The sequence below is a fragment of the Monodelphis domestica genome, chromosome 2 (assembly GCF_027887165.1).
Source record: "Monodelphis domestica isolate mMonDom1 chromosome 2, mMonDom1.pri, whole genome shotgun sequence".
Taxonomy (NCBI): Eukaryota; Metazoa; Chordata; class Mammalia; order Didelphimorphia; family Didelphidae; genus Monodelphis; species Monodelphis domestica.
Window position 1 is genome coordinate 512,941,381 of NC_077228.1, and position 27,860 is coordinate 512,969,240.

Here is a 27,860-nt window from a genome sequence, read left to right on the forward strand (position 1 = left end):
GACTTTTCTAAGTTCACATCAATCCCCATCCTTGAAGCTGGCTGTTTACCTACATCTGCCCTGCTGGCTCCTCCCCCCCTACAGCTCTACTTGCCTTTTCAGCTGGATGCTTTGTGCCCATTCTGGGTTCTTCTCCTTACTAAGGATTCTCCATGCTAGCTAAAACAGACAGCCTTTCCCAAGGGTAAAACTCATTCTAAAAACCCATCTACGGCAATTCCATGTGTCTTCCTAAAGGCACACATGCTCCCATGAACAGGCACTAATGTTTTGATTTCTTTTTATTGATGGCTTTTGTTTTCCTATAGCTTTCTTTCCAAATGCATCACTCCGTTCCCCCCAGCCTTTCTAATAAAGAAGAAAAAACATGGGGGAGGGAAAGCAGGTCAGCAAAACTTACACAGCTATGTAAATCCAACAGTTGATGCGCTGATCCACACTCCTAGTTCTCAGCTCGGCAAAGAAAAGGGGGAGGTCACACCCAGGCACTTTGAATTCCACCTCCTTGTCTTTGATTCCAGATTCCTCTCGGGTTTGGTAATGCTGCCTGTGTCCGAGTGGGGAATGCATTAGGTGCTGGGAACATCCAAGCAGCTAAGAAAACTGCGGTTTCGAGTGTGTTGGCCACTTGTGAGTAAATGGGCATTCTCCAGTCCACTCCTAGCCTTTGCCTCTGGACCACAGGCTCAGGATGTCTTCTCAATTGTCATTGGGTGTATAGCCTGCGCAGACTTAGCCAAGTGCTTCCTATTAGACAGGGACTTCCCCTTCTAGATGTCCCTATGTTCCAAAGATGAATTTGGAGTTAACATATTGACTGCTATACTTCAGATCCAATCCCATCACTCTGTTGTCAACTTGATTCAAAAGTCACCATTTATTGGGAACTCTCACCTTCCACATTGGTGTAGGGATCTCCCTCTACAAAAGCCAATCTGTGTTTCAAAGACCTGAGTTCAAATCCTTTCCCTGATACCTAATATCTGTATGACCTTGGCTAAGTTGTTTCTCTTCAGACCTCTGTGAAATGAGGGGGTTGGGCTAGATGGCCTTTGAAATCTCCTTCCAAGCTCTATTAATGCAGCTAAAGAGCATGCCAGCCTTTTTTTTTTGGTTGCCATATTATTAACTTTGAAGACTCTCAGATTTTTTCCAACGTAACTGTTGTCTTGCTGCAGCTGCTGCCCACTCACTGACCTCATTTTGTCCTATTCAATCATAAAGCAGTGAATCCATAGAGAGTAGAGTATGATGGGAGGCAAAGGACTTGAGGGAAATCTGAGGAAGGAGAGGACAATCATGGAAGGTATCATAGAAGAGGTGACATCTCAGCTGCTTTTCCCTCCTTTTGGGGTTAAATGGTACACAGTGAAAATGGTCTGAAGGAGCTTCCCAGGCACATAACTAAGATATCATTTTGTCCTTGATGATTGCCAAGACCCAAAGTTAGTCCCAGGAAGAAAATACCCCAAAGGCCACAGGCACTAAAAGGGGAAGCTGAGGTCAATACTATTTTTCTTATCTCTCCTTTTCAGGTGGCATCTTTTTTGTCATTGGCTCCCTGCTAACCATCTTCAAGGATATCCTGGGACGGGATTTTTACCAATGATGAGTAGGTAATCAATATCCCTATGTCCCTGGGCATACATCCCACAGGGGGTCCCTACTTAGTTCTGGCAAGGCTCCTTGAGTAGTCATCATGTCTGCATACCAAAGGTGCATGTCTGGCTGCCTCTTTATGGTTACCATTTTCAGGTGTGTTGGCTAGTGTTTGAGGTGGGACTAGAGGCATCAAACCATTGACCATGAAATAATTAAGTAAATGCCAGGCATTGCTAGGCTCTGGGGATAAAACTACAACCTGTGAGTCAACAAACAGGCATTATCAAGTGCCTTATACAATGAAAAAAATGATTGAAATACAAAAAAAGTGAAAGAAATTCCTGTCCAGGGAGAACAAAATGAGATAGTCTACCCTATGAAGAGATTATATTCTACCCACAGGATGTAACATCCTGGGCTGTTTTCAGTTCTGGGGTACAAACCAAGTGAGACAGTTAATGCCTTCTACTAGAGGCACATGAGTTCACACATAAGTAAGTATAAATTAGGGAAAGGGTCTGAACTGCTGTGATTTCATTTTTATAAGAACTGGGGTGGGGAAACTCCTTTTATCAGTTCAAGTCAGTAATTTCTTGTAACTTAGAGTCATGGGGGAGGGCAGCTCATGGCCTTTTCTGGGTCATGGACTCCCTTTGGCAATCTGTTGACCCCTTCTTAGAACAATGGTTTTAAATATGTGAAATATGAATTTTGAAATATATGAAATAAAAATGTGTAAGATTACAAAAGGATTACAAATCTATTATATTGGAAGAAAGGCATCATTGTTTCCTATTCAAGTTCATGAACCCCCAAGTGAGCTCTGGTTAAAAACCCCTGCCTTAGGGGGCAGTTAGGTAGATCTGTGGATAGAGAACCAGGGCTGAAGATGGGAGGCCCTGGGTTCAAATCTGGTCTCAGACACTTCCTAGCTGTGGGACACTGGGCAAGTTACTTAACTCCCGTTGCCTAGTCCTTAACGCTCCCCTGTCTTGGAACCAATATATATTATTAATTCTAAAATGAAAGGTAAGGTCCAGGGGTCCATCCAGTGGTCTCTCTGAGGACCCAGGGTCTCCCATGCCCAGGTGTGGCATCACGGTGGGATAAATGAGATGAGATACACCATGCATTCAGCCCACGTACACAGGGATCACACACAGTGCTCTGCACCATAGTACCATGGTACGTTTATTATATAGGTTTTTGGTACACACACATAATCAATTCTCTACATATGTGACATTATACAGTTTGAACGGACATTATCAAATCACCTAAACAACACTCTTGTGATGTTACTACAACAAAGAATTCTGTGATCATTTACTAGGTTTCTACAACACTCTGTGACAGATATGATTATTGTGAATAAAGTCATTTGTAGGTTAGTAACCCCTTGACGTGCTGAGAGGATCATTGTGCTTTTGGTCTGCTTTCACGATCAATCATAATTGCTTGGGAGATGAACAACAAAACATATTCCTATCTAGGTGTGAGGACTTTAGGCAGACCGATTTTGGGGTTTTTCCTCAATTTACAAGTTCTGTTTTTCTTGTGTTACTTTGAAGTGCCTAGCAATGCTACTTGGCTTCTGTTCCAACAAATTCATTCAAGTGTGCTAACTCTAGGACAAGATTCATTATACTGTAGGGCCTTGGAGCCTCTCTTGTGCTTGAGAAAGGAGGGGTCATGGGCACTAATCTTTGGGCTTTTATTCTGTAATTACAATCTTTTTTGGGTAATAATCTAGGGGGCTTAAAGTAGGGTATATATTTATTGAGCCTATAAGTATTTTGCTCTCATATTAATTCTCCTGTATTGGGGAGAGAATAACAATCGTAACAAGTCCACTAGTGGGGAAAATTTGGGGAAAGAAGTCACAAAGGGGGATCAGCAGGGGCCCTCATTCTGGGGTCTGCTTTGCTGACCTTCCTTCCTCGGACTGTGACCTTGTCAATTGGTTGGGGTATGATGGCCTCCAGCAATAAGGGTTAAAAAAAACAACAACAACCTGTCTTAGGTGGTTGTCTAGATTCCTGAAAAGGTGAGATGATTTTCCTATAGTCACAGATCCAGCATATATCAGAGATGGGTCTTGATCCTAGTTCTTTGTTCAGGGCTAGCTCCTTCTATACATATCTCTTGGATATAGGCGCATACCCCATCCCGCATCCCTAAATGTGCAGAGATTCAGGTGCTGGCATCTGTGGGAATCAGCAAGCAAAGACCTTGAAAAGAGCTGGATATTCCAAGAGAAGGGGCAAGGAGGGGAGTAATGTGGTTTAAGTCCAATCTGGTTTTGTGGAAGGGCCAGTGAAAGCTTTTCATGGGGGTGGCGGGAGCTTTCTTCTCTCAGATACCCTTCAGTGATTCATCTTGTACTCAAGGACAGAATACATTAGAACCACCTACAAAGGGCCAGATTCTTCAGGTCCCCTCCCTTTCCTGCTAGATCAGAGACTGTAAATTCCGAACGGGGCTTTGCATTACATTAGACCATCTGGGTGGCCTTGGACACAATCACCTCCTCTGCCTGGGGTCTCTGTCCTGGTGTGTAAAATGAGGCGAGTTGGATTCCAGATAGATTTCTGGGTCCAAGATCTGATGAGTGTGAAGAGGAGACAGGGAATGAAATCCCATCTAATGGAGGGTCCTGGGGACAAGGGCCTCCAATTGACTCAGAGATTTATGGAAACAAGACTATTGCCAGGGCAAGAAGAGAAGGCCAGGTAGTGTGTAGATGTCAGTGTGTAGATGGTGGAAGAGGGGGTGTGTCTTAGCTTTCTCTCTCCCATCAGTGCTCAGTGGTCAGCGCAGGTGTAACCCAGCAGGACTGAGTACCCAGTTTGATAGCCCCAATTTCTTCCCATTGCTCTTGCAGAGAAGTCAATTCCCTGGTGATCTGGGTCATGCCTGTCTACATCGCCTTTAACCTGTTTGAGTCACTCTGTGTGAGTATATTCCTAAGCTCTGGGCTCACCCCCTCGCTCCCCAAACCCCTCCAGGGCTCTACCAATGGTTCTTCCAAAACTGACCTCCTCCTTAGCTTTGCTCCTCTCTTACTATTCCTCCAAGCCATATGAGGAAAATGTGGGAACTAAAAGAAAGTTCCTGAACCTCAGGAACCAGTGAAGACAGAAGATTTTTCCCTGCTGAGAACAACTACCAATAATTCAAAACAAGGACCAGCCCTCGCCCAGGGAAATGTTTTCAAGACCTGGGTCAATGACAAAAGGAAGAATTACCCCATTCTAAGAGAGGCATAAAATCTTTATTATTTTTTTTTTTTAAACCCTCACCTTCCATCTTGGAATCAATACTGTGTATTGGTTCCAAGGCAGAAGAGTTGGTAAGGGCTATTCAATGGGGGTCAAGTGGGAAGTATCTGAGGTCAAATTTGAACTCAGGACCTCCAGTCTCTAGGCCTGGCTCTCAATCCACTGAGCTACCCAGCTGCCCCCTGAGAGGCATAAAATCTTAAGATCACAGACCTAGAGCTGGAAGGACCCTAGAGCTCATCTGGTCTAACTCTCTCATTCTACAGATGAGGAAATGGAGGCAAAACACTGTATAGATATTTCATTAGACACTCACAACTGTGTGATAATAATAGGTGACACTGATAGTGCTTGATACTGCTGTAAGGAAGGTGTGATTAATGTCCCTATTTTACAGATGAGGGAACTGAGACTGAGAGATATGAAGTGGCTTAGCCCAGGGTCATAATAGCTAGTAAGTGTCTAAGGCAGGATTTGAACTCAGATCTGCCTCTTAAGTCCTAACATTCTATGCATTGCACCACCTAGCTGTCTCAGTAGACAATATCACCTCTAGCATTTAACTCACAGGCTTGATGTATGATTCAGATGAGATATTGTAGTTTGGAGACAGCCTTCTGCAATCCTTAAAGTACTCTGTGATGTGTGCCCATTTTTGTTGTTATTGTTATTATTATTATTGTTGTTGTTGCCCTGGGGCTCATTCTAAGACTTTATTTGTCCTTCCCTGGTAGAGTAGAAAGCATATGGGATTTAGAATCAAGATTGCTGTCCAAACCCCAGCTCTATTATTTAATAGATGTGTGACATTGGGCAAATTTCTTGAGTTCTTTGGGCCTCAGTTTCCTCTTCTGTAAGATGATGAGGATCAATCCAATGGTCTCTGAGCTCCCTTCAGGGCAGGTAGGTGGCACAGTGGATGGAGCACTGAGCTTGGAAACAGGAAGACTAATTTTTATGAGTTCAGATATGACCTTAGACACTAGCTGTGTGACCCTAGGCAAGTCACTTAATCTTGTTTGCCTCCATTTTTTCATCCATCACATAAGCTGGAGGACATGGCCAACCACTCCAGTATCCTTGCCAAGAAAACCCCAAATCCTTCTTGCCTCAGTTTGCCACATGAGCTGGAGGACATGGCCAACCACTTCAGTATTCTTGCCAAGAAAACCCCAAATCCTTCTTGCCTCAGTTTCCTCATCTGCCACATGAGCTGGAGGACATGGCCAACCACTTCAGTATTCTTGCCAAGAAAACCCCAAATCCTTCTTGCCTCAGTTTCCTCATCTGCCACATGAGCTGGAGAAGGACATGGCCAACCACTTCAGTATCCTTGCCAAGAAAACCCTAAATGGGTTATGAAGAGTTGGGCATGACTGCCAGTATCTCCACGACAAATAATGAGCTCCCTTGTAGCACTCAGTCTATCATCTTATGTCCCGAAGACCCCAAACCTTACCAGGTCTCAGTTTCCTTATTTATAAAATGAGGGCCAGATGGCTAATCCCACCACCCTTCCCTTTTATTTTCTCCACAGTGTGTTTGCGGAGCAGTGTTGAGAGGAACTGGCAAGGTCGTCTTTGGGGCTGCAGTGAATGCTGTGGGCTATTATGCCATCGGTCTCCCAATTGGGGCTGTGCTGGTATTTGTGGCCAAAATTGGAGTCAGAGGTATGAGAAATGTCTGATGAAGCAACCAGGTAGAAGGGTAGAGATATCTTAGGGTGCCATTTCCCATGATCCTCTCTTGCTGTTCCCTTGCAGGCCTCTGGCTGGGGATGCTGGTCTGTGCCGTCACAGCAACCATTACTTTTATCGTCTACACTGCCAGAATTAATTGGAATTTGGCCGCAGAGGAGGTAATCTGATAGGATGAATGAAGCAGGAACACAGTGACATATTAGGCAATCTGGGTTCTTGGAAGGGAGAAAGAGAAGCCAGTCGATGACTTTGTGGGCGTGTCGGATGGGCAGACAGAGGTGGCGGGGACTCCATGGAGCTCCTAACTCCTTGTAGGCTGTTCTAGGGACAACAGGGGCTATCATCCCCAGCAGATGACCCGCTCTCCTCCTAAAGGGCCTCAAGGATCCTACAGAAAACTGAAGATGACTAGGCTTTGCCTCCAGTCAATCATGTCCCAAGTATTAGCTCAAGCTGTTCTTTTTCTTAGGGAGGACAGAATTGCCTCCCTGGGCGCTGGAGCAGGAAGGGCAGGTTCCATGAGAAAGCATTCCTGGTGTGTTTGGGGTAGAGAAATAGGAATATGGGGCTGACTTTCCCAGAAGTCACAGTGGACCCTCACATGGTTCAGGTCTGGGGATAGGAAGGCCGGGGAGACGGCTGGGGGTTCTTCTCTAGGGAAGAGGGTTGGAGATGACACCCTCCAAGAAAGAAGGTGATAGAAGTGCCTTTTCTCCATGTTCCATCTAATCCATACATCATCCGACCTCTAGACTGAACTACCTGAATGCACAGGCCTGGTCATGTCTTCTCTGCTCAAAAATCTTGGGTAGCTTCCTATTGCCCGCTGAGAAAAGTTGGGCCTCCTCTGTCGGACCTTCAAGGTCCAGGGTTAGCTGACATCCTACTTTTCTACCCTTGCCAAACGGGCCGTCGACACCCACTTCCATCCAACCAGACCATACTGCTCAGATCCGGGAGCACATGGTAGGTGCTCCTTCACCTATTCCATTCCTCTCCAGCCTTTAAAAGCCAGCTCAGTAGATATGTGTCCTCCAGGAAGAGGTGGAACAGAGCAGTTAAGAATGAAATTGCTTTAGGAACTTTGGCAGAAGATTAGGGTTTCTTTTATCATTTTCTTACAGATTTAAATCAGCAAAAATCCAATTCCAATAAACATTTCACTGGATCCTAGCTGGGAAGGGACTTAGTTTGGCCTCATTTTACAGCCTGGAAAGGCTGTCACTCATCCAAGGTCACATAGAGTTGGGACTCAAAACTTCATTCTCCTGAGCACAAGTCTTGTGGTCTGTCCACTGACCTCTTCCTCTCACTTAAGTGTCGAATATGGGTGTGAGAAGTGGCGGGGTGGTTTAGTGGATAGAGCTGGGACCTTGGAATCAGGAAGACTCAATTTTGTGAGTTCAAATGTAGCCTCAGACCCTTCTTAGCTGTGTGACTCTGGGCAAGTCACCTAACCCTGATTGCCTCCGTTTCCTCATCTGGAAAATGAGCTGGAGAAATGACCAACCACTCCAAGATCTCTGCCAAGAAAACCCAAATGGGGCCATGAGGAGTTAGACGTGAGGTCCTGGAGGAGTTACCAAGAGATAAGGCATAGTCCCTGCCCGTAGCTCACAGGCTAGGAAGTCGGCCCGCTCTAGATGTTGGTGCCCAGGATCCTGAGCACTGGGAGAAGTGACCGCAACACATACCCCTTCTCTGGTCATTGTAAGCAAGAACGTGAGGCACCTGCTAAGTAAAGGCTGAGGAGAGTTGGAAGAAAGGTTCTCCCAAGGTGATTTAAAAATTCACATGCTCTGGTTTTTGTTACCTCTTGGACCCTCCTGTCCACTACGGCTCCTATGAGGTCACAAGAGGAAAACCTGTTTTTTTGAGCCCACAAACTCTGGCAAAAATGCCATGGAGGGTGCATGGACATAAGATCAGGCCAATGCATCTTCCCAAATGTTAAGCCCCATGCCTCTTCCCTGGCCCACAGCCCATCCCCTGAACATCCTTTCCCCCTCTCCTTTCAGGTCCTTCCTTATGTATAAGGGTATTTAACAGCCCTGTGACCTAGGCCAGTTGCCTGATCCCAGGCTCTATATTCTCATCTGTAAAAGGGGATCATCTGCCGCATACCCTTTAAGACCAGCACTTAAACGCCCAATCACCCAGACTAACCATGTCGCTGTGAGGCAGCACTAGTGGGCTAACCCCGGTGCCATTTCATCTCTAGGCTCAGAAACGGGTTGGACTTCACCAAGAGTCTGAAAGCACGAGTCCCGCCCCAGGGCTGGAGAAGGTGGCCATTTCTTCAGGTAAGAGCGTGTCTGCTCTTGATGCTCAAACAGAACAGAGCATCATTGCGGATTTCATTTTTGCCAGTCCAGCATGCTGAGCCAAAAGTGTGACCGTGTGTGTGTGTGTGTGTGTGCACGCGTGTGTGTGACCATGTGTGTGTGTGTGCATTTGGGATGGTTGGCTTTTAAAACACAGGCTGACTTTGCATCTCCTCTGAAGGCATTTCTATTAGACTGAAGCACGTCTAGGCATCAGCCCTTCTAGCTACCCTGTCAGGGTCAGGGTCTCCTCAGCCCTTTCCTTGGACTTTCCTCAGTGATAGGTGCCAGTGAGAGTGGGAGCATGCTTGGGCCCAGAGCCAAAGCATGGTTGATCAGCAGAGTCGTCCTTATATAGCGGGTTTTCTCCTATGTCACCTCCCCTAAGTTCTTCCATCTACCAATCACAGTAGACGGTTTCCAAAGGACAGCCCATTCTGAATTCACAGCTGAGTAGATTAATCCTTTTAGTAATCCACACCTGAGTAGGTTAGAATCTTTGTGTAAGTTTTTTCCTCTTTGCTCCTTTTAAGTTCACAAGTTGCCTGACCTTTAATAGGTACTTAGCACCCCTTTGTAATAATTCTAAAAATAGGCATGGCTTAAGTACGGGTTTAAGTGCTTTTCATTGTTCTGCAAGGAGTTTTCTCCCCTAAAGCAGTCTTAAGTACGGGTGGAGTAGAGGTCCTCCCATTTCTGATCCAAGTAGAGTTCTCACATTTTAGATCTAAGCAGCTTCACTGTTTAAAATGGGGAATGGTCTTAACCAAAGGTTCTAAGGTAGAGTCTGAGAATCTTTTAACATTCACAAGTCTGAGAAATTTCAAGATTCACAGTGGGCTGGACAAGGAGACCTCTAGAATTCCTTTTGGCTCTAAATCCATGAAACTCCGAACCTTTCCACGTGCAGATCGCTTTTGCTTTTCAAAGCAAACCATATCCTCGGCATCTGCCCGAAACGCCCATCCTCTGGCCAAGTCCTCCTTCCAGGGCCCGTGGTGCTGTGGAGCTGGCTCTGGGCTCTTGATGCCTAAGCCTACTAAATGGACTCCAGGGGGTCCTACCAGGGCTGGAAAGCTTTGGTGAATGAGCGACCCAAAAACCAATGGAGCCGAATGCAGAGCTCGTGGCCAGAGAAATGGCTGTCAGGGTTTGATGTTTTAGAACTGGGATCTTCACTCATTAAACAAACAAAAAAAGGATCCACAGGGATAAAGCCCCAGATCCTTGCACTTATTTATTATCATTTTGCCCATTTTTTTTAAATGGGGAGAGGGAGGCTCAGAGGTTAGATTCATTTGCCCAAGGCCATGTAGCTCCTGGTCTTCTGCCTCAGTTTCATGCCTTTTCCATCTTGCTATTTATGACTCTCACTTTGGGTTACTGCTTTTCCCAGTGGCTACAGATAGCAATCCTGGAATTACTTTGATGAGGTACTCAAAAACGGAGAGCCACACAGACCTCTTACCACCTCTGGAAGCAGCTTCTACCCTTTCGGGTCCCCGAAACGTTCTGTCACTAAAGCAGCTGGCTGTCCGCCGGGGGCTTTCTCTTCTGTTGGCTGTCACAGTGCTCGTGCTAGGGGTCACGGTCAAGATCATGATTCCTGTGCACTAGTAAGAAGGTCTGCCTCGCTGGAAAAGAGACATCTTGGAAGCGTGGCCCTGGGACAGCACCACGAGGGCCCGCGGTGCAGGAGAACTCTTCGGGAAGGTCCTGAGCTACTGAAAACCTCTTCTTTATAAACTGTTTATGAGTGCTTCATGGGAACCCAAGCCAGCTTCCCTTCTGGACCACAGGAGGTCGGGCTTCCAAGTGGTCAGGGGGAATGTCAAACTGCTTGGCTCTCTCCACCTTGGACAGCTCATCCGAAATATGGAGCAAACTTGAACTGAAATCCTGAAGACTGTCAAAGCTGTTTTCAAGTGGGAATAGGTCCAAACTGTACAAGTTTTATAAGAACACACTAAGACACGCTGCTGACCAAGTTCATCCTCGAAGCCTTTTCTGGGCTGTTTACACACTCCTGGTCCGCACTCTATGGGGAAGAGGGTCCCTGCCACATCCCACCCACTCCAAAGCCATGGACAACCATGATGCTTTGCTCCATACAACTGCTGTCTGGGGGAATGGGGTAGCTGTTGGGAATGCTCTCCTGAAATCATATACATAATTCTCATCATACAGTGCATTAGAAATTCTCCCGAGCCTCTGTCCTTGTCTTTTTCTCCTCTTGGCAATTTTGCACCCACAGGGCAGCACATGCCGCCTACTCTCAGGCACAAGAGCCCTATTTCAGGGTTGGTTTAAATTCCATTTTGCTTGCCTTTTAAGGTCCTGGGTTCGTTCAGTGTTGTGGAACACAAAGCACAATGAAAGACATTCTCTTAGTGGTAGCATCTAGGGCGAGTCTAGGGCAGCTAGGGTAGCAGTCTGCCACACAATGACCAGTTACTTTGCTGAAAATATAAATACTTGGGTTAAATGTGTCTAATAAACAGGCCTGCAGCTAGAAAGGAACATTTATGGCCGAAGTTTGTTTTTTTTTAAACCCTCACCTTCCATCTTGGAATCAATACTGTGTATTGGCTCCAAGGGCTAGGCAATGGGAGTCAAGTGACTTGCCCAGGGCCACACAGCTGGGAAGTGTCTGAGACCATCTCTGAGTCTGGCTCTCCATCCACTGAGCCACCCAGCTGTCCCCTATGGCTAAAGTTTTATCATATTCTCGGGGCTTCCAAGGTTCTTAGCTATGGAGAGAAAAACAAAGATATCAAGAACTATTTCAAACTCATCTTGATTTTATTAATCATAATAAAGATTTTTAACTGTAATGCTAGTAACCAGGCAGCTGTTTAGGTTTACCAAAAAGGCAAATGTGATACATAATTCTGATATGTAAGTCAAAACCTTTTTCAATTCCACGTCTACCATTTTGGGGTAATTGACTATAATGGCTAAAAGTCACCATTTAAGCAAGCAGTTCCATTCCTTAAAACAAGCTAATGATTACTTGTAGCACATGAAGCGTTACCGGCACATCTACCCACCCCTGAATGACTCCAGCAAAGCTGTCGGTGAAGTAGGCCTCGAAGGGAAGTGTCATCCCCCCTCGGAGACCACCACTGATTTAACATTTTAAACTGGAAGCTGTATTCAGAGGGGAAAACGCCTCGGTACGTGCAGTTAACATTTTAAGGCTGCGCGGGCCTCCATGTCCCCTGGGACCCCCAGATCACCGCTGCGTTGCCTGGCATGCTGCCAGCCTTGGGCGCGCCTACACCGCGTGCTGCCTTGGCAGGTGCTGTTCTTGCCCAACCCTGGGCCTCCCCCATCTCCTGCTCATACACATCAACCCTCGGCCCACACTTTCCCTCCTGCCTGAGGATTCCGATTTCACCTTCCTGGTTGCTGGAATTCTCTTCGCCTCCTGCGACTGGGCCGAGGATTGACGGCGTCCAATGGAGCTGGACCCCTCCAGCCCTCGACGCCTGCCTGGCAGCGGCTGCCGTCCCACAGGACGTCTTTCTGCTCGAAGCATGTGATCCCTGTAAGTGAGCTGGTACCTCCCTCCCTTCTTCCTTCAAATTCCCAGTTCTGCATTTGGAACTCCCTTAGAAAGAGGCGAGCCTGGCTTTAAACCTACCACGGAGCCTCGGTTGCTGGCATTTGGGCGTACATCATTTGGAACGAGGGCTTAAACGGGATCTGGAGCCAAGTGCAGCACAGGAAGCCGCTCAGCTCGGGCCTGCGAAGGGCAGGGGCAGGATGGAAAGGGAGCTGCGGCCTCGGGGAGGCGCGGGACTGGCTCTGGAGTTAGCCGGCACGAACCACTCCCAAGCGAAACCCAAAGCGTGGGGCAGACGGACAGACGACGGAAGACCTTGCCTGTGAATGAGCCTAGCTGCTCCCTTGGTGAAGTGGTCCGCAGATGGGACGGTGACCCAATGCTTTGATAAAGGTCAGGTTTAAAGGTTCCCTGCATGTCCCTGGGCCTCTCTAATGGCTGGACTTCTAATTCCCTCAGATGAATGGGAAGACTCTGCCCCTCCTCCAACCTGGTATCACGGGGAATACAAGGCACAGCCCTAATGGTGTTTCTCTTCTAGGACATACCGAAGAAGATGAGTCTCACACCCATCCTAAGGGCCTCCAGGGCCATGGGGGCTCTCAGTCACTAGGGGACTCCTTCAAAGGCCCTGCCCACCCCTGCCCCAGGGTGTTCCAAGGGAGCCTGACAGTGAGAGCAGGGTTGAGGGAGGGAGGGGGCCAGGCACCATGAAGCCCCACCTAAAGCATCTCTTTTGCCTCAGTCTATAACAAACTCAATCTGGAACATCCACTTTAAAGGGCCCTGTGGCTAAAAGCAGTTGGAGATGTAATGGCAATGGCAGGTTTTTAGAAGAGTAAATAGCAGCCTCCTTTAAAGTTAATCTTTGCACTTTTATATGAATATGGTTAACAGGAATCAATGTGTTCATGAATCGGATAACAAAAGCAGAGATCCAGTAAAGACAATTTGCACATTGAACTGAAGACATCCTTAGAAGTATTGCAACTGTAAAGAGAAAAAAAGGGAGAGGATAAAACTATCTCATCAGTCATGTCAGAACAAGGCTTAATCAAGAACATACTGCCACATGGTGCTTTGCATAAGAACATCTAAAAACATCTTTTCCAATGAGGCCAATATGTCTCTAGAAAGGGTGTTGGCTTGTGTTGATAAAGGAAACCCAAAGCTAAGTTTCCTGTCCCGGGTCAGCTGGGAAGGGATCCCAGGATCTTTGCTTCCCTGATCCGATCGTTCCCAATAACTGACAAACTGCCCTTTCCCGCTCAACCAAAACATCTCCAAATGAGCAATTTTTGTTTTTAAAATTCAAAACACGTGTCTGGGACCAACTAAACCTAATGCATGGCTTTGAGGCTTTGAGGCCCTAAATAGAGTACTTTTACAATGAAAAAAAAAAAAGCTCAAATACATCTACTTCCCAAAGGTTCTCAAGCTTCCTAAGTTTTACAATTCTTGTTCAGAACGTCCATACCTATTCCAGCAACTGAAGGGGGGGGGGGGGTTGGAGGGGGGCTGACGTCAAACCCACCAAAGTGTGTGTCTAAAAAGGTGAAAACCATGAACTCCAGAAAAACAATTACAGAAAGAATCAGAAACCACCATAAATACCACCCTGAATCATTTGTTCAAAGTGAGTGAGAGGAAGAAAAAGGTGAAAAGTGAAAGATCCAAGGAGAGAACAAGGCTGGGAGAGAGCACCATTCGTCAATCAGTTTCCAGATTAGACATTAGAACAAGTCACACGACGAGTGATTTCAGTGGAACCTCAGGAAGTTACTACAGGAAAAAAATCTTGGGGGATCATCCAGGATAATCCCCTCACTGAATGAGGAAGAACATGGAGGCCCAGAAAGTCAAAGGACTTGCCCAGAGTCACAGAGCTGGGTGGGAGCTGAGCCAGAGTCAGCATTCAGATCACCTGCTCCCAGCCCTGGGCTTTTCCCACTAAACCCACTCTGTGTCTCCTGGGTGGAAAAGAAATGAGTCAGCCAAACGCAGGCCAAGTCTTCCACGAGTACAACCAGACTGGTACCAACAGTGCACCTGCACTGGGTACAGGACAGTTTGAGGGTAACAGGAATGCAGGAACCCTTAATATTCTTTCTCTCCAGACTCCCTGTGGCCAAAGAGCTATAGATTAGACTGAGAAACCAAGGCTGGGAGAGTAGAACTGAGAAATGGCATGAAACCCAAGGGAACAGGACAGCAGCCATTCCCATATTCACCAAGCTCACCACTGTGGCCTTTATCATACTGTAGTTTCCCACAAGAACACACAACCCAGAAATTTTAAGGGATCAGATCCAATTGCAGCGAGGATCACGAGGATCACAGCACGCTTTAAAAGGGGGCAAGAAACTAAATTTGAATGAAAAAGCAAATGGTGAACAGGAATGTCAACTCCTATATGTATGTACATGCTCCCAGAAAGGCCAGTGGATAGGTAGCTGAATGCTGCTGCTGGCAGGGCCAAGGCCTAAGGCCTCCCTCCCGGCTGCTGCCTCAGAGTCCTTCTCACTCCTGGCACTTTGCAGGAGGAAGTTCCTCTTTTTCTGTCCCATGGTATACCTCTGCACATATTCTATATTACCTTTGCAAATCTAATTTTTATTCTCTATGTTGTTTAAAAACAAACCAAAAACCTGCTAGTAATGGTAATCTAAGGGCAAGGGGCCAAGCCCCAAAGCAATGAGCCTAGAGCTATGTGGAGGCCCCTCCCAGCCCTCTGATGGGGAAAAAGAGATCAAGGAATTCCTACCTCGCTTTAACTGATAGTGCTGCCTTTGGAAATCCGCTGTTCCTCACTGTTTATTGGACCAATGAAGTCTGTGAATTACCAGAAAAACCAACAGAGCCTTTCTTCTCAGCACAGCTTGGTATTTCTGAGAAGACCCAAATAATTCAAAATGCAACTTGTATCCCTCACTCCCAGAAAGGCACAGTGGGGTGAGGGAAGTCAAAACCCTTTCAGAATTAAAAGAAAAGAAAAAAAAACATACACGACACACAGAAATAGAAATCTATTAAACATTTTGAGTCATACCAATTCTCTAAGTTTTTCCATCATGGAAATGGTTGTCTTCATTCCTTCCAGCCTTTTCCTCCTCCACCAGTCGAGTCACAGACACGCTCCTCTCTGCCCTCACGGAGTTGAGAAACTAGCCCTGACACAGCCCAAGCCTGCTTCCCTCCAACCTCCCTTCACCCTAAGCCCTCACGTCCATAGCATGGATCAGCTGTCCAGGGAGGCTTCTGGCACCCACCACCACAGTCACAAAGAGGGTGAACCAAATCCAGTTTTACTAAGAGAAAGAGACAGTGAAAGAGAAAGGCTAGAAATCCAATCAAGTCATGCTTAAGATTGGCCATCTTTCACCAAAGCTACTTGCCAAGCCATTCTACACCCTTCCATTAACAACTGTATGAATCTTACTCGGCTGAAAATAGATTCACCTTCTACTCAAAATGCAGAAATGAAAGCTGGCAATGAGAGCAGCATCACCGCATGCAGAGCCCATGTGGACGCGCCCTCCCTGGCCCTCCCAGTTGAGGCCTCACCACCAGGAGCTCCCTCTGTCCTCCTCTCCTCGTCTTGTCCCGGTCAAGATCTCTTTCACCCCCATTGCTAGCCCCACTGTCAGTCTACCTTCTGTTTCCTTCCCCGCTGGCCGTGGGCATGGCCAGGCCTCTCCCATCCTTAGCCATCACTACAAGCTCCCCGGCCCCTGCTGTCCCTCATGGATCCACACCCCATCTCCGCTACACAGCTTCACAAAAGCTTCCTTGTGCAGCCTGGCTTCCCGCCTCGTCACTGGGCTGGGGCTGCTCTCTCCCAGGTCACGGAGGACCTCTTAACTGCCAGATTTCATGGCCCTTCTCAACACTCAGCGTTGGCCTCTCTGCAGCCTCTGACATCGCTGAGCAGCAATTCCGGACAGCCTCTTCTCTGGGTTTTCATTATTTGCACTCTCTTGGTTTTCCTACATTTAAAAACCATCCTTTCTGTGTCTGCATGGATTCTACGCCAGAGGGGAAGGGCTAGGCAGTGGGGTTATGGGACTTACCCAGAGTCACACAACTAGGAAGTGTCAGAGGCCACATCAGACCTTCCGTCCTCCCAATCCCAAGCCTGGCGCTCCATCCACCTAGCTGCCCCTCCTACGTTCTTTCAGAAGGCTCCTTGGCTGGACCTTGAACCACGTCAACGCGAGGCTCTGTCCTAGGCCCTGTCTGCTTTTTTCTCTGATCTTTAACCTGGTGTTCTCCTCTGTTCTCATGGGCGTCATTCTCACCTCTGGGCAGAGACTCCAGGCTCTACATATCTAGCCCTGGTCTCTCTTCTGAACTGCAGCCCTCAATCCCAAATGCGTACCAGACATTTTGAACTGGATAAGATATCTCAATTACCTTTGCCCCCAACCCCATTCCTCCTCCGAACTTTTCTACTTCTGTTGAGAGGGCCCATCCCCCTTCTGGACAATCACGCTCACCAGGTCAGTGTCATCCACAGCTCCCCCGATCGCCCCACACATCCAGAAATTTGTCAGACCTTGTCATTGCCACCTTACTGACTGTCTTAGAATTGACACTAAATATCAGCTCCAAGGCAGAAGAGTGGCAAGGGCTAGGCTAAGGGCATTAAATGACTTGTCTGGGGTCACGTAGTTAGGAAATATCTGAGGCTACATTTGAACCCAGGACCTCCTGTCTAGGCCTGGTGGTCCATCCACTGAGCTACCTAGGTACCCATCATGCACTATTTCAATTGGCTTCTCCTTGGTCTCTGTGCCTTAAGTCTCTCCGTAGCTGTCAAAGTAGTCTTCCCAACGTGTGGGTCTGACCATGTCACTGTCCCCACTCAGACTCTAGCTGTTCCTGTTATCTTTAGGATCCAGCATAAATGCCTCAGCTTGGCACTGAAAGCTCTTCGCCACCTGGCCCTCTCCTGTCTTCCTTGTTTCCTGACACATCACTTCCCTCTCTGCAGTCTATAGCCTAGTCCCTCTGGCCTAGTTATTCAGCATTCCTCATAGATGCTGCTCCATCTCTGGTCTCCATGTTTTTGCCCGGGTTGTGTTCCATGTCTGGAATGTTCTCCCTTCTCATCTCTACTTCTAGGGTCCCTGGCTTCTTTCTTTGTAAGGAGGCTCAAGGGCCACCTTACCAAAAGGGCGTTCCTAGTCCAATCCAGCCCGCCATTCTAAGATCACTTTGGATCTATTCTATCCATCCTGTATCTTCCTCCTTCCTAGCACATAATAAACCCCTGATAAACGTCTGCTGATTGATTAATGCAGCTTGTCCTTAGAGCCTCAGCTGGACTCAGATTTCAATTTCTTCAAGAGCAAAAGGCTTAGAACTTCAACATCTGCCCATTAAAAAACCTTCTTAAAGTTTAATATGCTTACAAAAAAGAAAACAGGAGAGACATACACCAAGAAAACCCACCCTAAAATAGCAGAGAAATAAGATATTGACAGAGGGAGAATGAGACTTCCAGTACCCCTTTTGAACAAGGAAAGCATACTTACTTTAATAGTTATGGCTACCAGGACACCCAGAAAAGCCATTAAGAAAAGGCCAATTCTGCCTTTGTTGAAGCGTTTCAAGATGAAGAAGTTTGTCCAGTCTATCTTGGACTGGCTGTTTGGTGGGTATCGGAGCTTATTGGCACTTTCCATCTTTAAACTCTTTATCAGGCATGATCGACGATGGGAGAAGGTATCAAAGCTGTGCTTTCCATGATATGCACCCATTCCACTGTTACCTAGAATCCAAGGAGAAAATAACCGTTTCTTGAGCATCGACTGTGCAAAATTCAGTCTTGAACATACGATGGAAACAAGGAACATGACCCCCTGCCCTCAGGGAGCTTAGAGTATGCCTAAATTGAGTTGCAATAAGGCAACCTGAAGAGAAATTGTGAGCAGACCATACCTTGATATTTCTTATCTTTAAAATGGGGATAAAACCATGTCTCCTACCTACTTTACCAGATTCTTTAAGGGTTAACTTAGACTATGAGAAAGACATCTGAAATCTGTAGAAAAGACAGTGTTATAAGAGATTTTTCTGAAGGATCCAGGAGGAACAACTAAAGGAGAAAATCCTCAATTCACAACTACCCGAAGCTTTGGTTTAGATGCTGTTTTCCTGTGAGCTCATGCTAAACCCAGAATTCTCTGATGTCATCTTTCAACCAGAACGAAATTCCTGGGAGGCAGCTGGAACCAGAGAGGCAGGGCCTAAAGGTTGGCTGTTGACAGCCAGACGATGGACACTATTTAACTTAAAGACACTTATTTAAGTCTTAGTTTAGTGAAAAGCTTTACGCCAACACCTGAGGACTGAACAAATACATGCTTCCTTCTTCACTGCAGTAGATCATTAGAAGTCCCAAATCCATCTGCTATCAAGGCAGGCATGTCCCGTTTGATAGGACCTTTAAAGCTTTTCTCTCACACAACTCTGACAGAACTCCTCAAGTGAGACAGGCCTTGCCAACAATCACATTTTAACTATTCTACAGGAACATTATTTTTTATTGATATCTCTTGTTTTTATGTCAACAAGGTGGCATGTAGCTAAGCAGCTAGATACCACAATGGATAGTGCACTGGGCTTCAAGCCAGGAAGATCCAAGTTCCAATTTGGCCTCTGATATATCCTAGCTATTTGACTGGAAAGTCACTTAGCTTCTGTTAGCCTCAGTTTCCTAAACTGTAAAATGAGGATTATAATGACACCTGCCTCTTAGAGTTACTGAGATAATAATTACAAAGATAAGCATAGTGTGCATTGTGCACAATAGGCACTAAATAACTTTTTGCTATCATTTTATGTTTCTCTCTTTCCCCCATAAGAAGCTTAAGACTAATGTGGCATGTATTATTTTTAGACATGGTTATTCTACTGGACATTTTTGCTCAATTTTGGAGTATATTGTTGAGGTATTTAAAGAAATTACTTGGATATGAAGATGGAAATCATTAATAAAATTTATTTTAAACATAAATTAAAGAGCAGAAGATAGGCAGGAGAATTAGTCCTCTTAGTTACACCAAAAGCAAAGTCCACTCTGTGCCCAGAGCCTCTCCTGCCTGTTCAAATATAGCTGTTGCCCAAAGGCTGATGATGGACTTGGGCTGGGGATAAAAGGGAGGGATCTAGGGAGGGGGCAGTGGGGCTGGAGAGCCACGATTCCTGGGTTCTCAGATAATCTGGAAAAGAAGGCACACAGCACAGTTCTCAGCTGACATCTGAGGGTAGGCCAGTCACTTAAAACCCAACACAAGGTTTTCCTACCTTTAAATGGGAGTTAACTAAACACAACTTACATGACCTACCTTTCTGAGTTATTTCAAGAAAATCTCTGTGACTGGACCTGGAGCTATTATTATAATAGTAATCTGTCCAAGTCTCTCCCGTGGTAGCTCTGTTCCAACTTGGCTCCTAGTCCCTCCCCTAGTACTCACTAACTGTGTGACCGGGACTAAGTCACCTATTTTCAAGGTGGGCTCTAGAAGCCTAGGAGCCTTCCAGCCCATGGGTACCTTCCATGATCTATGCAGCAGAATAAGCAGCATGAGAAGCAACTGACAGTAGAGGCAGGATTACAAACCTGTTTGATTGCTTTGGGACAGAGGGGGGAGTGATGGTGGAGATCACATACACATACACACACTTATTCTCTCTCTCTCTCTCTCTCTCTTTCTCTCTCTCTCTCTCTCTCTCTCTCTCTCTCTCTCTCTCTCTCTCTCTCTCTCTCTCTCTCTCTCTCTCTCTCTCTCTCTTTCTCTCTCACACACACACACACACACACACACACACACACACACACAGACTCTCTCTCACACACACACATACACACAAATTACCATCCCTCTTACATTGATTCCAAGATTCTATATCCAACCCTGGTCCCACATCACCAGCTGTCTTTTGGACATCTCCAACTGGATGTCCTGAGGGCACCTCAAACTCAGTAAGTCCAAAATCAAGCTCACTACTTTCCCCAAAAACCTTCCTTTTTTTACAACTCTAATATTACCATTTTTTTAAAGCCTTACCTTATGATGTCTTGGGATCCATACTAAGTATCAATTCCAAGGCAGAAGAGCAGTAAGAGCTAAGCAATGGGAATTAAGTGACTTGCCCAGGGTCCTCCATCTTAGAAGTACTTGAGGTCAGATGTGAAGCCAGGACCTCTATCTCTAGACCTAGCTCTCTATCCACCTAGCTGCCCCTCTCCTACTGCTGTTCCAAGTCACCCAAGATTCAGGGTCATCCTTGATTCTTTCTCCCTCCACATGGCATCTCTATGACTTTTTCTTGACTTTCTCCAATAGAATTAGATCTGCTGGGTTCTCTAGATCTGTATGGAGGAGGGGTGTGTGTGTGTGTGTGTGTGTGTGTGTTTGTGTGTGTGTGTGTGTGACTCTATTTCTTCCTGCTACTCAGCCATCCTGACTCTCTCCCCCACTGACAGTTCTTAATAAAGGCCTATTAATTGAATGGCTCTAACACAAACATTCACTCTTACTGTCCTTATGAAAGTAATAAAAAAACTGAAAAAGAATATCTGAAAAACCAGGCAGGCAGAGAGGGGAAAAAAGTGACTTGAATAGAAAAAGGGGTTCAGAAGACAAGTCTCAGTGGCCCAGGAGGTGGAAGAGCAAGATTTTCATCCCAGATCTGCCCCTAGTCAGGTAACTTTGGAGAAGTGCCTGCCCTTCTGGGGGCCTTGTTTTCCTTCTCCTTAGAAGGAGAAGTTTGGATGCCACAGTTAGATCTTAGAGACAGAGCTGGAAAGAACCTCCACTTGGCTAATCCTCCATTTTACAGAAGAGAAAATGACACCTTCCTCCTGCTTGATGACTCTATGAATAAGAGAACTGAGAGGACAGATTTAATGCAGCAAATGTGAGGCATAATATGGGGGGGTGGGGGAGCTTATTGCTAAAAAATGGCTTAAGAACCCAGGCAGTTGCCACCGTGGTCCCAGTTTCTGTTTTTGATAGCTGATAACTGAGTGACCATATTTCAGAAGCACCATCTATATAGCTATGCTGTTTCACCAAGTTCCAGGAGATAAAAGCCCTGAAGAATAAAAACTAGAAAGAAAAACCTTTGGTACTTCTATAATAAGTACACGGTGTAACTGGATGTAATACTTACCAACTCCTCCGAAGGGCAAAGAGTTGAGGGTGAAATGCATGATGACATCATTGCCAGTAACCCCACCACTGGAGGTTTCTTCTATCATTCTTTTAATCAGCTAAAAGACAAAATGGGACATTCTGATCTCATTGCTATTGGCAAATCTCAAAGATCCTTGGAGCACAGAGTCCACTGATTGACAAGCACACAAAGAGAGCAAGTGCTCTGGAGCGATAAAAGAGGAGTTTCGTAAAGAAACGATGGAGGCTTTATGGCCCTGAGGAGGGAAGGAGGGAGAAGGGGGAGTCTGAGCTGAATAAGGATGAAGAAAATGGCTAATGGTATCAGGAAAAAGAATTTATTTTTCCTACCTTAGAATACAATTAGTCTGGATCTGTAGGCATTAGGGAGCAGGAGGTTAGAGTTTGTTAGTCTGGTCATAGGACAGGAGAAATACCACTCCATCCTCGGTGTACAGTAAAAAGGAGGACAGGAGTGGCATTGAGTAGAAAAGGCTTGCTGACCTGGGCAATATCCTGCTGGGGCTGTCACCTGACTCTTTTTGTTCCTTTCTCTCAGTCATTGAACTAGGCCGTCTACTGAGTAGTGATGGCCAGGAGGGATGGTGTTAGGTTGAAATAAAACTATGTAGAGATAATCCTTGAAATTTAAAAAAAATTATTGAAGAGAGGAAAAGAGAAGAATCCATAATGTATGCATATAGGCAATCTGCTAGTGACTACTAAGAATGTTCCCACCAATTCTCTATAAGGGCAACAGATAGAAAGTTGCAGTCTTGGCTCTGCCAAGACCACAGCCTCTGGTGCAGTACCAGCAGACAGGCAAAATGCTTAGAGCTGGTGTTGCTTGTGTTTGCCTAATAATCTCAGAACCATTTGTCTGTACCTATTTGCAAAGTATATATAGCAGATAGCATGCTTTAATCTAGACTTAGGCACCAATAGTTCCTTCTTTAGCTGTGCATAGCATTTTTCATGAATCCCTTGAGCATATCTTAGAAATTTGGTTCACTAATAATAGTTTAGTCCTTCCCAGCTGATCATAATAATATTTCTGTTACTGTATACAATGTTCTTCTGGTTCTGCTCAATTCACTTTACATCAGTTCATGTAAGACTTTCCAGGTTTTTCTGAATTCATTCTGTTCCTCATTTCTTATGGCACAATAGTATTCTATTACAACTATATACTACAACTTGTTCAACCATTCCCCTCAGTTTCCAATTCTTTGCCACTGAAAAAAAGAGCTAAAAATATTTCCCTTATCTTTGATCTTTTTGGTATACAGACCCAATAATGGTATTGCTGGGTCAAAGGGTCAGTTTTATAACTCTTAGGGAATTGTTCCATATTGCTTTCCAAAACAGTTGTATCAGTTCACAATTCCACCAATCGTAGACACCAAGAGGGTCCCAATTTTCCCACATCCCCTTCAACATTTATCATTTTCCTTTTTGGCCATGTTAGCCAAGCTAATAGGTGTAAGTTGGTAACTCAGAGTTGTTTTCATATGCATTTCCTAAATCATTAGTTATTTTGAGCATTTTTTTCATATGAGTATAGATAAGTTTTAACTTCTTCCTCTAAGAACTGCCTGTTCATATATCCTTTGACCATTTATAAACTGGGGAATTCTTTTCATTCTTATAAATTTGATTCAGTTCTCTATATATTTGAGAAATAAAGCCTTTATTAGAGATACTTGCTATAAAAAGTTTTTCCCAATTTGTTTCCCTTCTAATCTTAGTTGCATTGGTTTTGTTTGTACAGAAACTTTTTAATTTAATGTAATAAAAATTATCCATTTCATTTTTTGTAATGTTCTCTATGTCTTGTTTGGTCATAAATTCTTCTCTTATCCATAAGTCTGACAGGTAAACTTTTCCATTGTTCCCCTATTTTCCCCTAATTCCATGTTCCCCTAATTTGTTTTAGGGTATCATTCTTTATTTCTAGATTGAGTATCCATTTCAACTTTATCTGGGTGTATGGTAAGATGTTGGTCTATGCCTAGTTTCTGCCATATCATTTTCCACTTTTCCTAGTATTTTTGTTAAATAGTGTGTTCTTCCCTCCAAAAGCTCAGATCTTTGGGTCATTAACTATTGTGTGTTGATTACCTAAACTATTCCACTGATCCACTACTGTATTTCTTAGCCAACAAATTGTTTTGATGACTACCAGTTTATAGTATAATTTGAGGTCTGGTTCTGCTAGGCCACCTTCCATCATATATATATTTAATTAATTCCCTTGATAATTCCTTTTTTGGTCTTTTGTTCTTTTGGAGGAATTTTGTTATTATTTATTCTAGCTCTACAAAATAATTTTTGGGTAGTTTAGAATGGTACTGAATAGGTAAATTAAGTAAGGTAAGACTGTCAATTTTATTTTATTGGCCCACCCTATCCATGAGCAATTAATGTATTTCCAATTGTTTAGGTCTGACTTCATTTGAGTGAGAAGCATTTTGTTTGTATTGCTGGGTTTGCTCTGGTAGGTTTACCTCCAGGTATTTTATATTGTCTAATATTATACTGAATGGAATCTCCTTTTCCATTTCTTACTGTTGGGCTTTCTTGGTGGTAAACAGAAATGCTGATGATTTATCCTGCAGCTTTGCTAAAGTTGTTAATCATTTCTATTAGTTTTTTTGTTGATTCTCTAGAGTTATGTATCCCATGATGTCATCTGCAAAGAGTGATAACTTTGTTTCCTCATTGCCTATTCTAATTCCTTCAATTTATTTTTTCTGCTTTTATTGCATTTCTAGTACAATATTGAATAGTAGTGGTGATAATGGACACTCTTGCTTCAACCCTGATCTGAGAAAGGTTGTAATTTATCCCCATTACAGATAAAACTTGCTGATTATTTTAGATTGATGCCATTTGTCACTTTAAGGAAAGCTCCATTTATTCTGATTTTTTAAAAATAAGAAGTATTGTATTTTGTCAAAAGCTTTTTCTGCATCAGTTGAGATAATCATATGGTTGTGTGTGTGTGTTTTTTTTTAAACCCTTACCTTCAATTTTGGAATCAATACTGTGTATTGGTTCCAAGGCAGAAGAGTGGTAAGGGTTAGGCAATTGGGGTCAAGTGACTTGCCCAGGATCACACAGCTAGGAAATGTCTGAGGCCAGATTTGAACCTAGGACGACCTGCCTCTAAGTTGTGTTTGTTTTGTTATTGATATGGTTAATTATGCTGATAGTTGTCCTAATATTGAACTCTGCTTTCCTGGTGTAAAATCTACCTCATGGTGTATGATCCCTTGTGATATAATGCTGTAATCTCCTTGCTTGTATTTTTATTTAAAATTTTTGTATCGATGTTCATTAGGGAGATTTAGTCTATAGTTTTCTTTTTTTGTTTTAGCTCTTCCTGGTTTAAGTATCGGTTGCCATATGTAGAGGTGGAGGTAATCATTCCTTGAATTCATCTGACACTTTTTCTTAGGAAATTCTTTGAAGAATTGTTCATTTCCTTTTTCTGTGATGGGGTTGTGTTGTTTCCTCTTTTGTCAATCTGGGTAGTTTATATGTTTGTCAGTATTCATCCACTGGTTGTGATTTTTTCTTTTTCATTTTTGTATAAAGGTAATTCGGTTTTCTCGTTTCTTTTTTGAAATCAAGTTAAACCAATGGTTTATTTTTTTATTTTTTTTAAACCAGCTCCTTGTCTTATTTTTATTAGTACAATGGTTTTCTTAGTTTCAATTTTATTAATCTCTCCTTTGATTTTCAGGATTTACAATTTGGTCTTTAATTGGGGGGGATTTAATTGTTCTTTTTCTAAGTTTTATTTTTTTAGTTTCATGCCCATTTGTTGATTGCATTCTAATTCTCTCTCTCTCTCTCTGTCTCTATCTCTCCCTCCCTCCCTCCCTCCCTCCCTCAATAAACCCTTACCTATTGATCACTAAGCAGTAGCTTAGTGAAGGATGACTCAGAGCAGTGAGACATCTGTTAGAAGGCTCTTACTGCAACAGCCCAGGCAACAAGGAGTGAAGGCCTGTAGCTGGGGAGTGGCCTTGAGTGGAGAAAAGGGGCATGTACAAGAGATGTTGTCTCTTGTAGAGAAGGCAGGTTTTAGCAAAGGATGGAGGACCCAAGGTGAGTGAGAATGAGGTGTTGAGAATAACAGAGTCTTGAATCTTGAAGTGTCAAGTAACAGAGCATGGGGGTCACCCCAAGATACCCCATACCTGGCCTTGGGAGCTAGCACTTGCATTGTGGATGGACGAACATGCTCCCATCCTTATATTGCACATCACCTAGTTCTACCACTTCACCTCAAAACAAAACAAACCTCCAAACACTAGTCTACATGTGCTGACACTCAATTGCCAGGCTCTGTTTTCCACTCAAAGCTGGCACCCTTCCTAACAGCTCCTCCCAAAACATCTGGAACAAATACTGGCTACCCCCAATCCAACACATTTGTTAGGCTCCTGCCAGCTCCCTTATATCATAGCTCATCTCCTCTGCAACCAGGGAAACACTCAAAGGTTGTAGCACTACGCGTACTTTAAATGATATGAGGGTTACTGCTCCATAAACAGGGCTACTGAACAGTTACCAGGCAGAGGTTCTATCTCTCTTGGAAAAGCTTGATTTAATGCAGCTGCTCACTGATTTAGAAATAGTTGTCCAAACAACACATGGATTATCAATAGAATATAATATTATTGTACAGTAAGAAATGACAAATATAGGAAATTCAGAGGAACAGCAAGATTTGTATAAACAAACAGAAGGAAATAAGCAGAACCAAGAGAAATTTTAGGATAACTATAACATAAATGAAAATTTCACTAAAATGAAATCCACATCCAAGTTAGGGAGAAAACAGTGAAGGTCCCAGAAGGCAATAATGAAATACGGCTCTTCTGCCACAGCTGGGGGGAAGGAGGAGAGAGACTTGGAGAGGCTAACCACCAGAAAAGGTTTGAAATTTCATATATTCAACAGCTCTTCTTTGGCACAAGGGAAGAATTCATGGGGGGTGGGGGTGGGGAATAACTGATATAAAGATAAAAAGCATCAATAAAACTTTTTTTTCCCTGAAAAGTCTGCTTTGTTTGTCCCTTTGCAAGGGCACAATCCTATTGGACTCCACTTTTTTCTAGGCTCTTAGTCCCAGCAACAGAGGGTGGTGGAACAATTTTTCCCAGCAAGAGGGTCCTTTCTTGGCCTACTGGCCATTCCGGCTGCCTCTGAACAGCAGTCTTCTTTTAACCACCTTCTCTTCCACCCTTTCTAGTCACTCCCCCTCCCAATTAGTCGCGCTGTCCTAGTAAGCCTCAAAAGAACATGGAGTGGGAGTCCTCCTGCAGAAGTAACATGGCTACTGTTCTGAAGCCATGAACAGAACAGGGAAAGAAATGCACTTCCTACTTATAGAAGCCCGGGCTCTGAAAGATTGAAGAGGAGGAGGGAAACATCACTGATATAATCTCTTTGCCCCACAACATCTCACACAAATGGCTAGAAGAATCATTCAAGAAATGAAGAAATCAGACCCCATCCTGCAAAAATCCACCCCCCCCCCCATCTGGGTCTATTTCCCCCTCTCCTGGCTCTACATGCCATCAGCCACACAGCTAGAGATATTGTATGGATTAAGGATGGAAAGAGAAGCTGCACTTGAAATGATGCTTCCCCATTACACCTCAGGGTTGTTCATGGGCCACATGCCTCGGGACATTCACCCTCCCAGGACTCAACTATAAGGCAGAGAAGTTTGGGAAAAGGTAAGAGCATTGTAAGCTCAATAACATCCCACAGGCCCCATTAATCCAAAGAGAAATCCAATGAGTTAGTCCTACCTGAGGAAGTTGAGATTTATACAAGACAAACACCTGGGCTGCTAGGCAAAAAGGACTGTGGACCACAGCCCAGGTCTGCTGTGAGCATTCCATAGCACTCACCTTATTGTTATTAGAAAACACATACAGGGCCAGGGGCTTTTCTCGCTCATTTATGAACTGTATCGCTTCGTCTGCACTTTTCACAGGCACAATTGGAAGCACAGGGCCAAAGATCTCTTCTTGCATCACCTTGGAGTTGGGATTGACATCAGTAAGGATAGTCGGGGCTGTAACAAAAGAGAAGACAAAATAACAATGCAGGGGCCCGACCCTCACTCTTCTCCCACTCTGGCCACATCTACATGTGATCTCCTACTCTCTGACCTA

The 27,860-nt window shown here is 44.6% G+C and overlaps 2 protein-coding genes across 8 annotated transcripts in view; one reads left to right on the forward strand and one right to left on the reverse strand.

The window, feature by feature from the left end:
- The window catches only part of SLC47A2 (solute carrier family 47 member 2), a 34,343-nt gene extending 22,916 nt beyond the window's left edge, over positions 1-11,427 (forward strand). The window contains 8 exon segments of the mRNA XM_001372729.5: positions 522-630; positions 1,536-1,594; positions 1,596-1,612; positions 4,487-4,556; positions 6,421-6,553; positions 6,647-6,741; positions 8,805-8,886; positions 10,304-11,427. Coding sequence (XP_001372766.3) covers positions 522-630; positions 1,536-1,594; positions 1,596-1,612; positions 4,487-4,556; positions 6,421-6,553; positions 6,647-6,741; positions 8,805-8,886; positions 10,304-10,524 — 786 coding nt within the window. The 3' untranslated portion in view covers positions 10,525-11,427.
- Positions 11,428-11,690: 263 nt separating this feature from the next.
- The window catches only part of ALDH3A2 (aldehyde dehydrogenase 3 family member A2), a 43,118-nt gene continuing 26,948 nt past the window's right edge, over positions 11,691-27,860 (reverse strand). For 2 of the 7 annotated variants that reach the window (XM_056819662.1, XM_007485794.3), the window contains 4 exons: positions 27,594-27,760; positions 21,659-21,758; positions 18,013-18,248; positions 11,691-13,465 (listed from right to left, as the gene is read on the reverse strand). In XM_056819662.1, the coding sequence (XP_056675640.1) occupies positions 13,451-13,465; positions 18,013-18,248; positions 21,659-21,758; positions 27,594-27,760 (518 nt within the window). In that variant the 3' untranslated portion in view covers positions 11,691-13,450. Of the gene's footprint in view, positions 18,249-21,658; positions 21,759-27,593; positions 27,761-27,860 lie in introns of all 7 variants that reach the window. The other 5 variants (XM_056819660.1, XM_056819659.1, XR_001627370.2 and 2 more) reach the window with 4 other exon arrangements.